General features: G+C 33.8%; 1 protein-coding gene across 2 annotated transcripts in view; it reads left to right on the top strand.

Annotated features, from left to right (window-relative positions):
* The first annotated feature begins 10352 nt into the window (after window positions 1–10352).
* LOC145277801 (zinc finger protein 341-like) overlaps window positions 10353–13336 on the top strand; it is a 59957-nt gene continuing 56973 nt past the window's right edge. For both annotated transcript variants that reach the window (XM_080129652.1, XM_080129651.1), the window contains exon 1: window positions 10353–10500. In XM_080129652.1, the coding sequence (XP_079985778.1) occupies window positions 10470–10500 (31 nt within the window). In that variant the 5' untranslated portion in view covers window positions 10353–10469. The remainder of the gene's footprint in view (window positions 10501–13336) is intronic.

Raw genomic sequence — 13336 nt, 5'->3', positions numbered from 1 at the left:
GAGCCACTTTACAAAAGCACTTGTCATTGTTAGGTGGTTCTATTGTATGAACAGCAACTGTTTTTCTTTTTGGAATGGCGGCTAACATAAACCTGGCCGAGGTTCCTCTTCATTTTTGTGATCATTTTTTTCCATTTTTTTTACTTTGGCTGTTGTTTCATGTTTCATGATGATCAAGGTGACTCAATGACAATTTCAGTGTCACTCATTGTTAAATCAACCTTGAAAAATTACCAACAAAGTGATTAAAATCACAGCGAGTCACTTTCTGTGTTTAATCACAGTGTAGTAAACACAAGGATAAGACAGTGGAAGTCCGTGATTGGTGGAAAATCTTTGTCACATGTCCTCTCATTAGCCAATGGGCACTGACATTATTCCTCAAAGGTATGGGGTTGCCTCACCTTCCTCATCCACACATGCTTGGGTGTGTTGCTTACTAGGTTGGCCAACGGCAATACACTTATAATTTTTATGCATGTTTTGGTCCGAATTTGACCATAGCTATTCTTGTACATGATAAAGGGGGTTTTGAAGAAGAGAATAATATACTATCCTGATTTTGATTGTGGTCATGCTTGGGTTATGGAATTCATGTCCGCAATCCTCACTGGCTAGGTTTCACTTTCATGCTTCATTGCACTATGGTAGACTCTTGAATTGATTGACAGTAGTAACACTGCTAGTTAGTAATGGCAGAAATTACCTGAAATTACTCCATCCAGTTCTAACTCTTGCACACCTGCTCCAGCCTGTGCCCCAATGATATCATTAAGATAACAAAATTTCTGGACAAGCTAAAATCCTCACAATCCAAATATATTTTTTTCATATATGAGTTCTTATCCATTTCCATTGTCTTACACCTTTTGTACACTAACTCGTTATCCTGTTTCAACCTTAAAAGTAACTGACTCTATACTAACGTACTCCTACTTTAACATCAAAGCTGTCACTAAATGTGTTATCGATTCTAACTCAAGTCAACAAATATCCTATTAGCATTACCATTTTATTATGATGTTGTAATCTAGTCAAACTACCAACAGTCTCATTGCTGCAGACCAGCTTTAGTTATAAGGCATAAGTCTAAATATGCTAATTTACTATTAGCTTAATCAATCTTATATCTATATATCTACTAAAGTGAAATTGTCTGCATGTGTGTGCCTGTGTGTGTACATTTCCCTACCAAACTACTCTGTCAATTTTTAGTCTAGAGACTCAAAATTTGACATAAGGGGTATTGAGATTTGGGAAAATCTTTTTAATTTGGCTGTTCAACGATTTGACCTTTGAAAACTCTACCAAACTCCTCCGCCAATTTTGGGTCTAAACACATGAATTTTTAAATGTAGGTTACTTGGACATGAATCAAATTTTTAATTTGATTTGATCCCAAAAAAATAAATATTAAGGGGTCAAAATTGGGGTCAAAGCCCCAAAAAATAAATGTTAAGGGGTCAAAATTGGGGTCAAAGTTTAAAAAATTTGACTCCTGTGGTCTCTACCAAATTACTCAGCCAATTTTTGATTTGAACATTTGAAATTTTACATAAAGGGTAGTCAGAGATAGGGCAAGCTTCTTAATCAATTTGGGTAAAAAATTTAGTTGCCAAGGGGTCAAAGTTCAAAAGATTTTACCTTTACGGTGTCTAGCGACCTATTCAGTCAATTTTGGGTCTAAACATTTAAAATTTATACATGACGGGTATTCAGACATGTGGCAAGCATTTTAATCTGTTTTGGAGCAAAAATTTGGTTGCAAAAAGGTCAAAGTTGAAAGAGTTGACCTCTGCAGATTCTACCAAATTCTTCCGACAATTTTGGGTCTAAAGACTTAAAATTTTAGATGTAGGTAACTTGGATATGAGTAAAAATTTGTATTTTGATTTGAGACCAAAATAATAAATGTTAAACGGTCAAAATTGTGGTCAAAGCTAAAAAAATTTACCTTTGCGGTCTTTACGAAATTACTCAGGAGATCTTTGATCTTAACATTTAAAATCTTACATAGAGTGTATTCACATGTAAGGCAAGTTATGAACAGTACATAGAGCCCAAGCAAAGCCGGGCTGAACTGCTAGTATATCTATAAAAGTGAAATTGTCTGTGTGTGTGTGTGTGTGTGTGTGTGTGTGTGTGTGTGTGTGTACATTTCCCTACCAAAGTACTCTGTCAATTTTCAGTCTACAGACTCGAGATTTGACATAAGACCTCTTGAGATTTTGGAAAATCTTTTTATGTAGTTTTCAGGCCAGAAATTTGGCTATCAAGGGGTTAAAGCTCAACGATTTGACCTTTGAAAACTCTACCAAACTCCTCTGCCAATTTTATGTCTGAACACTTGGAATTTTAGATGTAGGTTACTTGGACATGGACTAAACTTTATAATTTGATTTGAGCCCAAAACAGTAAATGTTAAGGAGTCAAAGTTAAAAAAATTTGACCTCTCAGCCAATTTCTGGTCTAAACATTTGAAATTTTACATAAAGTGTATTCAGACATAGGGCAAGCTTTTGAATCTATTTTTGGCCGAATATTTGGCTGCCAAGGGGTTCAAAAGGTTTGACCTTTGCAGTCTCTAGCAAACTAGTCAGCTAATTTTGGGTGTAAACATTTGAAATTTTACATAAAGGGTATTGCGACATGCAGCAAGCTTTTTTAATCAGTTTTTGGGTGAAATTTGGTTGGCAAGGGGTCAAAGTTGAAAGAGCTGACCTTTGCAGATTCTACCAAACTCCTTCGCTAATTTTGGATCTAAATACTTGAAATTTTAGATGTAGGTTACCTGGACATGAGTCAAACCTTTTAATATATATATACATATGCACATAAAGTTATGAGCAGTACATAGGGCCCGAGCAAAGCCAGGCTGAACTGCTAGTCTATACTAAAGATAATTTAGAACAATTGAGTCAAACGTTTTCTTTTGAACCTAATACTCATCTTAAAAACTTTAAATTGCTAATTTCACTTCGGAAAATATAGCACTTCCTTTGTCTACTAAATTATTACAGACACTTTATCTAACAGTGTGCGCGGATTTTCTCTTTCCTTCTTTTAACATAGCAGGGAAAAGAAAAATGAGCAGATTTAGCTGAACATTAATTAGCTGAAAGCCTTTGATGAAATGAATAAAATCTTCCCAGCACTTCTTTACTTGCACATTCTGTGTGTGGTGTCCAGTTTTCTCTAGTCCTTTCTCTGAATTGCTCCACTTACCCTTGATCCTCACCTTATAATATAGGGCATAAAGTATATATTTTTTAAACCTTTGGTATGACTCAGTTGAGGATTGAACACCAGTCTTCTGACTCATTCTAATCATTATGCTGAATGATTTTTTTCCCTTTCTTTTAATAAAATAATTTTATTTTAATTTAACAATTATTTTTCATGTACTTCATTTAATTTGTATATTGAGACAACTAAGAAAATGCAAATTAAAAATTTGAGGACCGAAATACTGAAATAATAATCTTCTGTCACTTGCCTCATAAGATCACACAATAATAATATTAAACAAGTAACATATGATATATAATTCAACAAAAATATTTATTTCAATAAAATGTTGTGTCTTTATGTGTGAATTGCGTTCATAGTAGCATCAGAGTTTGTATATATGTGTGTCTGAATTGAATTCATGCTAAAGAAGACAGGTTATTTTCCACAACATTGATTCGAAGTAGGCAAATCATTGATGGGAAAATACAATGTGTTCTGACGTGGAGACAGGAAAACTGTGGGCAACCATTGGCAAATCTTCCCAGGTTGCCTGAGTGCAGTCTGTTACAGACGATTGCATACAGCATTGAACAAAAAGGTTTTTCTTTCATGCTGCTTGGCCAGTTGTTTAGTAGCTGTTAGGTTTGCACCTGCGTGTTGTCACTTTTAATTTAGTCATACTGATTACATCAACTTTTGATTAGTCCTAACACTTCCGACTCAATGAAATAGAAGAAAATGATAAAGAAGAAAAGATAAAGCATCTTTAAGATTAACTAAATAATATTTATTTTATGTAAGGTGTGAAAGAAGATATACATATGTATCCAAGAGAATTGAATGACAGAGATTGTTCTTGTATAGGGTTCTATGCCTTCTTGAGAAGTGCATGAGAGAATATGACACGTTTTAAGTCTCCAAGCATAGTTTTGGGACAATTGAAGTCAAAAATCACTGATCAGTCACACAATGATCTACAAAGCTATTCTTGTGATATGTGAGGCAAAACTAAATTGTCTTTCAGAAAATCATAGGTTTATATGGTTAATATACCTGTTTTCAACCGAAAAAAAACGATATAACTGAAAAAAAGGCCTAAAATGGAGATATTTTAGTGACAATTTTTGTTACCTCACCACAAAGAAGAGCCAAAAATCACTTTTAGACATGAAACTAAGGGAAGTAAATAATCATTTTCGTTCAACAATAGTATAAAATTGCATTTGTGCAAAAAAAACGCTGCTCATAGAACTCTCTTCGAATTTTACCCATTCTCCTCAATTACAGGCTGTGACAATTTTTTCCCGATTTTGGTCAAAAAATGCGTCTTTTTGGCAAAGATCCCTCTAAAATGATGACAAACGAAGCAAACACTGTCCCTATGGTCATTTCTCAGTAACCTTGATCAGTTAGCTTTCATTTAAGCTTTAGAACAGCAGCAACCGGCTAGCAGTTCCCAAAATATTGCACGTTTTGTTTGACCGGGTGAAAAGTGAAGCCGAAAATAATTTTTTCTGTAAATAAAAAAACCTGCCTTCAATTTTCGAAAAATCAAAAATCCCTTCTATACAACTTGTCACTAATATCAATCTGAACAACTTGTATATCAGGAATTTTTGATTTTGGCCAAATTGAAGACGTACATTTTTTTTTACAGTAATATTTTTTTTTCTCCAAATTTGTCCCCAGCAGTATTTTTCACAGTTGATACCAAATTATGTGCTAACAAAGTGGTCATATCACTTCTGATAGGTTTCCACAACTATTCCTTCCAACAGGGTTGAAAACTAAGTGACTCACCCTTCATTTTTGCTTTGAGGGTTTCCCTTGTGAATGATTTATATGTCATGGTAGGCAGTATAGGTTGGATGTATAGAAGATCTGGTATTCTCTCCCTTATTTTTGGATTCCTCACAAAATTCTGGTTAAGAAAGATGGCCTAACACTTATGATTGATAGGTTTTGAGTAATTTTCTTAAATAGTTTCGCAATCTGCAGGATACGGTCCTTGGGACAAAAAAACGGGAAGTGCGATTCCGGCCGTCATGAAAGAATTGCTTGAAAACATGGTTTCCTATCAAAATTTTGTATTCGTTTTTGTTTTATTGGATTCCTTGTGAAATTTTGGTTTTGAAAAATGGTATAACACTTATACATTATCTGTTTTGAAAATTGACCTAAAATGGCAATTGTGTCCCAAAACTCTGCTTGGAGTCTTGAAACGTGTCATATGTATGTGAACACAATGTTGATATATTGATACGAGGGGTGTGTAATAAGTAATGCCCCTGATCCACTTCCAGTTGTCTGATCTAGCTGAACTTTTGCATGTGCAATGATTTACATCTCTACAGGTCATGTGGCAAATTACAGCTCTGAACTAATTGTGGTTTCTGTTTTACAGGTGGTTGAACTGAGTCAGGTGTGAAATGGAGCCTGTTGAATGTTGAGCAGTGATCCAGTTTTTGTATTTGAAAGGACGCACACCACAGGAGACTTTTGATGAAATGAAAGAAACTTATGGTAATAATGCCCTATCATATGACCTTGTAAAACGCTGGCATCGTGAATTCAAACATGGCCGGAAGTCTGTGGAAACAGCTCCCAGACCTGGTCGCCCCCCCCTCTGCCATTGATGAGGCCTGTCCATCAAGTTGAGGCTGCCATTTTGGAAGATCGGCACATTACTATTCGCCAAATAATCCAAGATGTCAAGATTAGTACAGGGTCTGTGGAAACTATCATTCATGACCATTTGCATATGCATAAGGTGTCTGCCAGATGGATTCCCAGGTTGCTCACACCATTCCAGAAGCGAGAACGCGTTGAGTGCTCAAGGATGAATTTAGAGACGTACCAAGAAGATGAGTCAAAGTTTTTCAAAAGACTGATTACACAGGATGAAACCTGGGTCCATTACTATGATCCAGAAACCAAAGTCCAGTCAATGCAGTGGAAGCACTTGGAATCACCACCTCCAAAGAAGGCAAGGGTGCAGCCCTCCGCTGGCAAGGTCATGCTCACAGTCTTCTGGGACCAGGATGGAGTAGTGATGACAGATTTCCTGGCAAAGGGTACCACAATTACAGGAGCCTATTATGCTTCACTTTTGAGGAAATCAAGGGAAGCTATCAAAATCAAAAGGCGGGGCAAGATCAGCAAAGGTATGCTCCTCCTGCAGGATAATGCTCTGGTCCACAACTCGTATGTCATCAGATCAGAAGCACGGGCATGTGGTTATGGTATCCTCCCCATCCTTCCTACTCTCCTGACCTTACACCCTCTGACTTTCACCTCTTCCCAGCCATGAAGTTGTTTTTGAAAGGAAAGTGTTTCCTAGATGATGCAGCCTTGATTTCTGAAGTCACGTTGTGGTTGGAGGACCAACCTGGGGTGTTCTACAAAAACGGTCTCCAGAGCTGCATTAAACGATGGGAGAAATGCATAACTCTGGGTGGTTCCTATGTAGAGAAAGACTAATAACTGTGCCAAGTTTCGTTGCTCTACTCCTATGGGAAGTGGGTCAAGGGCATTAATTATTGCTCACCCCTCATACATTATGTCGGGAATAAGAATATTTTCAGCAGTCATAAACATTAACATCTTGATATGTCCCATGAAAGGAATATATTCGTTTGAAGTAGCTGAGTGGTCTTGGTTGCTATTCGAGTAATAATCTAGTAAATTGCTTTATTGAACAAGTGCTTGCAGTCGGAGCTGGTATATTCGTGAGTGTGAGATTTTTAGCATACTAGTTGGTATTTATGGCTTAACCATAACTGTGAAGTTAGAAATTTAACCTGTTTCTTTTTTCTAACACATATCTGTGTTACTAACGATAACACTACACGTTTTGCAAAATGTCAACCATGTGATGAAGTATATATTCCCCTTGCATGTTTTTTTTTTGTTTTGTTTTTTTGTGAGGATTATTATTATTAATACTGTAGCATGATCCCTGGCCTTGATAGAGGCCATTTTAGAAAATTATAGCATCTTTGTGCATAGCCAACAACCACACTGACATTTAATACAAAATTGGGGTATAACAGTTATATTTTAGCAAGGAAAAAAATGCATATATGTAAAAATGGAAATGAATGAAGCATTAAGAGAATAGAAATGTCACCAGGCAGCAAGTAATACCTAAAACATAAACAGAGTTTTGTAAATGAAAAATGGAGAAAAAATTAAATTTTGTAACAAAACATTTTTGTACAAGAGGTAAGAATATAAAAGTTACTTTCAATCATGAAAATGTTTTGTACAAACGTGTTTGGTAAAGAAAGTTCAGTAAATAGTCACAAGTCAATATGTGTGAATATTTGTGTGTAAGTAATATATGTATGCACGTATTTGGCAGCATGGCATTGTGTATGTGTGTGTGGGTTGGTTTACCTAGTACCTGTTAGTGCTGGTATATAAGCCATTGAGTGTTTTCACTTTGTCGCTCCTGGTCCCAAAAGGTATGGCGGGGGGGGGGGTGTAGAGAATACAGTTCCTGTTCAAGGTGCACTGGCTTGAGAATTCTGGAGAAAACTGATTTTGTTGATCAGGTCTTATATAGGAATTTCTAACTTCATACTGGCTTACTACTTTAACATACACATGTTACTTTTTGGGGTTTGAAACGATTTTCATTAGTTGAAAATACTTTGAGTTCACACATTCCTGTGAAAACTTCTTTGCGGGAGTAAAGTGGAAAGTGAATCAAAATGAAATAGAGAAAGAGTGTAGCAATTAGAGCCATTTGCTTTTTAGCGATTGTAGGAATCACTTCTCAATTAAGTCGCCATAATACTTCTACAGTTCTACCTAAGTAGATTCTTCAGATTTAAAATATAATAAGGATAATGTAGGCTGGTGATGTTGCAATAATGGAATTAATATATTAAGAACCTGTCCAAATATATTACAGTTTTGCAATATTTGCACCTATGCTTTTATTTATCTGTTATGGAAAATCCATATTTCTGTGATTATTCAACAATGTCAAAACAACATCTTGACAATTCATTGAACACAAGTTGCTATTTTATTCATAATTATGGGGAACTTTTGACTTTATACTTTTCCCAGAGTTCATAAATATTCACAGTGAATCCAATAGTAGAACTCAGTATATTTGATTCTAGAGTCAGTGGTGGTATCCATTAGATCAACCATACACAACTAAAACAGATATCAACTTTTGTTATTTGTACATTTTTACTTGTAAAAATTTAGTTGAGAAAGTTTAACAATTATATTATAGGAGCTTATATTCATATGGACTATAAAACCAACTCCTTTTGTAACAAAAGGCTCGTCAAATGAAAGGAAGACAAAGAACGTCTATAGAGAAAAATATATGTATTTATTTAAGTGACCTACATCATTGGGTGTAGGTTGCCAAAAGTTAAAACAATAATGCAGTGAAGGAAGTAATAATGAAGTAAAAAAGTAAGAAAGGGTCAACTACTAAAGTTCTTCAAATCATTTTAAACCTCAAATCATTTTAAACCTCAAATCTAATAAGCCCATGTCAAATTAATAAATCAGTGACCCGATCAATGAAATAAGAGTTCTTCTGGGTGATACCTGCAGCATGCTTCAACTCTCAGTATCAGCAATCGCCCATTCAAGAAACATCAACTGAAATGATGTCAGCTGAAAACCTGTTGCTAGTTCTTCAGTGACAACTCAAAAACTAAGAATGTAAACTCTCTCTCTCTCTCTCTCTCTATCTCACACACACACACACGCTCACACACACACACACACACACACACACACACACAAATTGGAACTTTGAAATGATCTTTCTGATATTCTTATCAATTTTGTATTGAAGAACTTTAAATCTTTTCAACAAATAAGTTTCAAAATACTGTAAAATTGATGATATGTAAGCATGTTTTGTTCTTTGATTGTTTTCTTGCTTTTATTTAAAAAATTCCGTTGTTAAATTTAGCAATTGCTCATTTATAATATTCATTTTTTATTCATCTTTTTCATTCGCCAATTTAGATACATTTATATTAATTGTTAGTGTTGTTCTTGTCACTTTTCAAAGACACTGCTATCATCCAAATTTACTATCTGAAGCCAGGAGCTTTTGTAAAGAAAGAACAAAAACAGTATATATAATTAAAATATTATACTTGGGGAAAAGAGTGAAGATAGATATACAATAGCAGATAGTGTAGGTACAGAATTGGCAAGCGTTTGCTAATATGTGCTTTTGTGAGAACTTATATGAGAAAGGTTGTTTGAGAAACTATGCAAACTTTTGACGATCAGTTCTGGCTTTTATTGTGATAGAAACAATGGCTCTTTACGTGCAAACTATTTAAGGTTGCTGCAATGACTTAGGCAAGAGGCAAGATGAAAGATCAGGACTAAACCTTTCTTGTATGCATGTCGACTGACTCAATATGTTTTTGATCATGAACCATGTTTGTTATGTTGATGAAACTGTATTAATAGAATTGACTTAAATTGTAGAGATGAAGTTTGTCACTATAAACAATGATAACCTGTTTTCGTTATATCCAGTAAGGCCAAAAGGACAAATATCTACTCAACAACACTTTCTCTCATACAACAAACTTCTCTCATTCTACAGATTTTACTGTTTTTAGGCGATTACACATGGACGCTCTCAACAACTTGGCAGAAAGAAGAAAAAAATTAAACCAAATTTAGAATTTAAAGCAGGGATCAGTTTCGTATATAAATTTAACATCAAAGGATCCCTCGTTTTCGGGCCATTGTAGCTTTTGGGGATAATTAACCAAATTTATTTACCACTAAACCTTATACCAAGTGACATGGTGATAGAAACAACATGTAGTCGTCTAAAAAAAGTACCCCCACCTCCCCAAAAAACACACAGTATTTATCTTTCATAGCAAAAATAAAATTTAAAAAATAAAAATTAAATGTCCTAAAACGCTAAAATGGGCTGGAAGTGTCAAATAATTTTACTGAGCCACCACTTTAAATTCGAAAATGATTGTTTTTTCCACGTCAAATTTTTCAAATAATCACCTAATTCTGTAGAATCTCATTGGGGGGGGGCGTTATTTATTAACCTATAATAATAATAAGAAAATTAATTTTAAAATCTAATTAATTAGTTAAAAATGAATATTAAAATTATCGGGAGAGTTATCTCCCTTTTGACCTAGTTTTGTTTGAATGTGGCTTGTTGTGAAAGATTATAATCGCTGCGAACAGCCACTATCACCTTTGTAATGGCACAAGCTTTGTTCGATGCGCTTTCAGGTGAGGACCACAAATTTGCAATTTTTTCTCTTCATAAACTAGATATAAACTTTCTTTACTCTTTTTTAACTTTTTGATTTTTTTATATCGAAATTATAGGTTTCAAAACGGCATTTTCAGAGTCGCTTCACGTAGGAGGATGTCGCCATGTTGAATCCACTACTAGCTACGCATAATCATAACCTTTTCGTGTAATTGTTCGATAAAAATCACCTTGTATCGAAATTAAATTGGCCCCCAAATAACTAAAATTACTCGTTAGATTATCCTGAACCGAGATGTAACGGACCTGGCCGTTATCTGAAGCCAAAATATGCGTTTAAACTCGTTCCCCCCCGTCTGGGTGTCAACATGGCTGTTGGAACGGCACAAAGAAAGAAAGAAAGGAAAAAGTGGGAACAACAACAACAAAAAAGAATTCATTGTCGCCGCAATCCGTAAAACCGGCTCTTAACTTTGTATATATTTTGGCTTTTGAAAACGCAAAAGTTAAAGTATATTTATCTGCCGCCTGCCTTGCAGCAACACTAGACATGGCGTCAGTTTATGGTGGAAAATCCAGCTACGTTATTCCTAAATGACCACTTCGGATGGAAGCAAAATTTGTCGTGATCAAACACATCGGCAGGAGGGCTTCAGGACCGGCAATAAACTAACCCCATTCTCTCGAAGGAGATAATGCCTGGAAGGAAAGCCTCCTGGGATCAAATAGAACCACGAACAACTCCAATCTGTCACTCATAAACTCTGTGGTGGTACAGGAAACCTGTGATTACTTGGCGTGTTTTGTCATGATTAATGTTGAAAAATATTGTAAAGAGAACTAATTAAATCAAAACAAAGAAAATTTATTCGTTGTTGCGTTATATTATTGAAATTCCGTAAACGGGAAAATTAGTTTAGGAAAGATAATTCTGAAAATTATTTTATAACAAATATTTTTGTTTTGTATATTGCACCCAGTTTTATATTTTCGATTTTTTTTTTTTTTTTTTTTTTTTTTTTTTGCTATTGGTACTTAGATTTCCGGGTCTAAATACTCGACCGTTTTGCGAACAGGAACTTTTTTTTGTGAACAATTTATTTAACAAAAATTGTGTACGTTTTTTATTACCCAGAGAGAACAAATTTTATTTATTTATTTATATATTTTTTTAAGGGTAGTAGCCTGTTGCCCCTTGAATTGAGGGTTAAGGGAGAGTTTGAGGGCATTTTAAGCAAGAGCCACCAAAACAATAAAGGCGTGAAAAATACAATAAAAATTTGGTACTTGCACTTATGTTACGTGTTGAAATAATAGCGTTGGGAAAGGAAAGGGTGTTTTGTAATTATTCTGTACTTCCACCTAACGATTTAATAATAATAAAAAAAAGAAGATATCTTGAAACTTCAGTTGAACATGAAAATACTATTTAAAAAATTACATAATGTACGTAATTGTATCAAACGATCAACTGGGGAGTTTCGATGATCGCTCAAAAATCATAAGTTGCATGAAAATACTGGTAATAGAAATATAGAATTCGATTGAATATGACATTTTGCACGATTGATATTAGTTATAAACTAGCAGTGTCAGAAATCGCCATTAAAAATGCGTGATAAAAACTTGAATAATTAGACTTACTATCTTTCAAAGCTTATAACTACTTGAAAAATGTAATTTAAACCCTAATTTTTTTAAATAAAAGGAGCAAAGACCAAATTTAAAATGATAACAGGTTTAATAGCAAAATATGCAATATTTGTTTTTTAAATTAGTTCTCTTTAAAAAAAGATTTCAAGAAAATCAACGAATTTTAGCTTACTTTGAATATAATAAATATATATAAATTCCAAAAAATCATTTACCTATAAAAAATATTAATCAATGGGCACTTCCATTCTTCATTGTTAAGAATTTATCCATATTTATATTTCATATTCCATGTCCTTTTTAAATAAAATACTTTTTTAAGCTAGGATTCCAAAATACTGCGATGTCAGATGTTCACAACTGGAATAAAGGGGAGACAAACGCTTCCCTTTCTTTGAGTTGAAAACTTGGTGGCCTGTAAGCGCCAGAATTAATCTCCCCTTCTATTTCTGGCTGTAAACAAAAGTTAGTCAATATGGGCAATCGTAACTTGAAAAATGATCACATTTCATTTATCAGTGTTTGCGTTTAAAAAAATTCCACTCGACCAATTTTCTATTTTTTTTTTATTCTGTTAAATACATGAGCTTTTGATTTGATATATCTTATTTCTTCTTTATGGAGTGATTTTTTTTTTTTAATCTAAAATAACATTGAATAAAGCAGAAAAAATTGTATGTATTCAGTCTTCACGACAAAATTTTAAAAATGTGAGATTTCATTTAAAAAAAAATCAATGTGGTTTAAAAACAAAAAAGGTTTAAAACTTTTAACTTTACAGGTAAATTTGCACAAAAATATTCTTTTTTTTGTTTTAAATTAGATTATTTTATTTATTGATCTTTTATCTTCAATTTGTGATATATAAATTATAGGTGAGAAAATTAATTATTTTCATTTTAATAGATATTTCAAAATGGGGGGGGTGAATTAAAAAAAAACGTTTGTCTAGAATATTATATTCGGTTTATTGGAAAGAGCATAAAATTTCACATTAAACCTGCAAATATTGTAAAAATTGAACCAATAGAAAAGTTTTGATTGATTTTTAAATTGAAAAAATTGAAAAAAATTTAACTCGTAAAATTCAATTCATTTTATTACGTAGAAAAATAAAATGGCTGCATAAGCATGTGCAACCACTTTGTAAACATTGTTTTTTAAAAAATAAAAAATTTTTCTATTATTTTTCAAAAACCT

The sequence above is a fragment of the Euprymna scolopes genome, chromosome 6 (assembly GCF_053919585.1).
Source record: "Euprymna scolopes isolate OS-2025 chromosome 6, ASM5391958v1, whole genome shotgun sequence".
Classification (NCBI taxonomy): Eukaryota; Metazoa; Mollusca; class Cephalopoda; order Sepiida; family Sepiolidae; genus Euprymna; species Euprymna scolopes.
The sequence above is the reverse complement of the archived record's forward strand: the minus strand, read 5'-3'. Positions and strand labels throughout refer to the sequence as shown.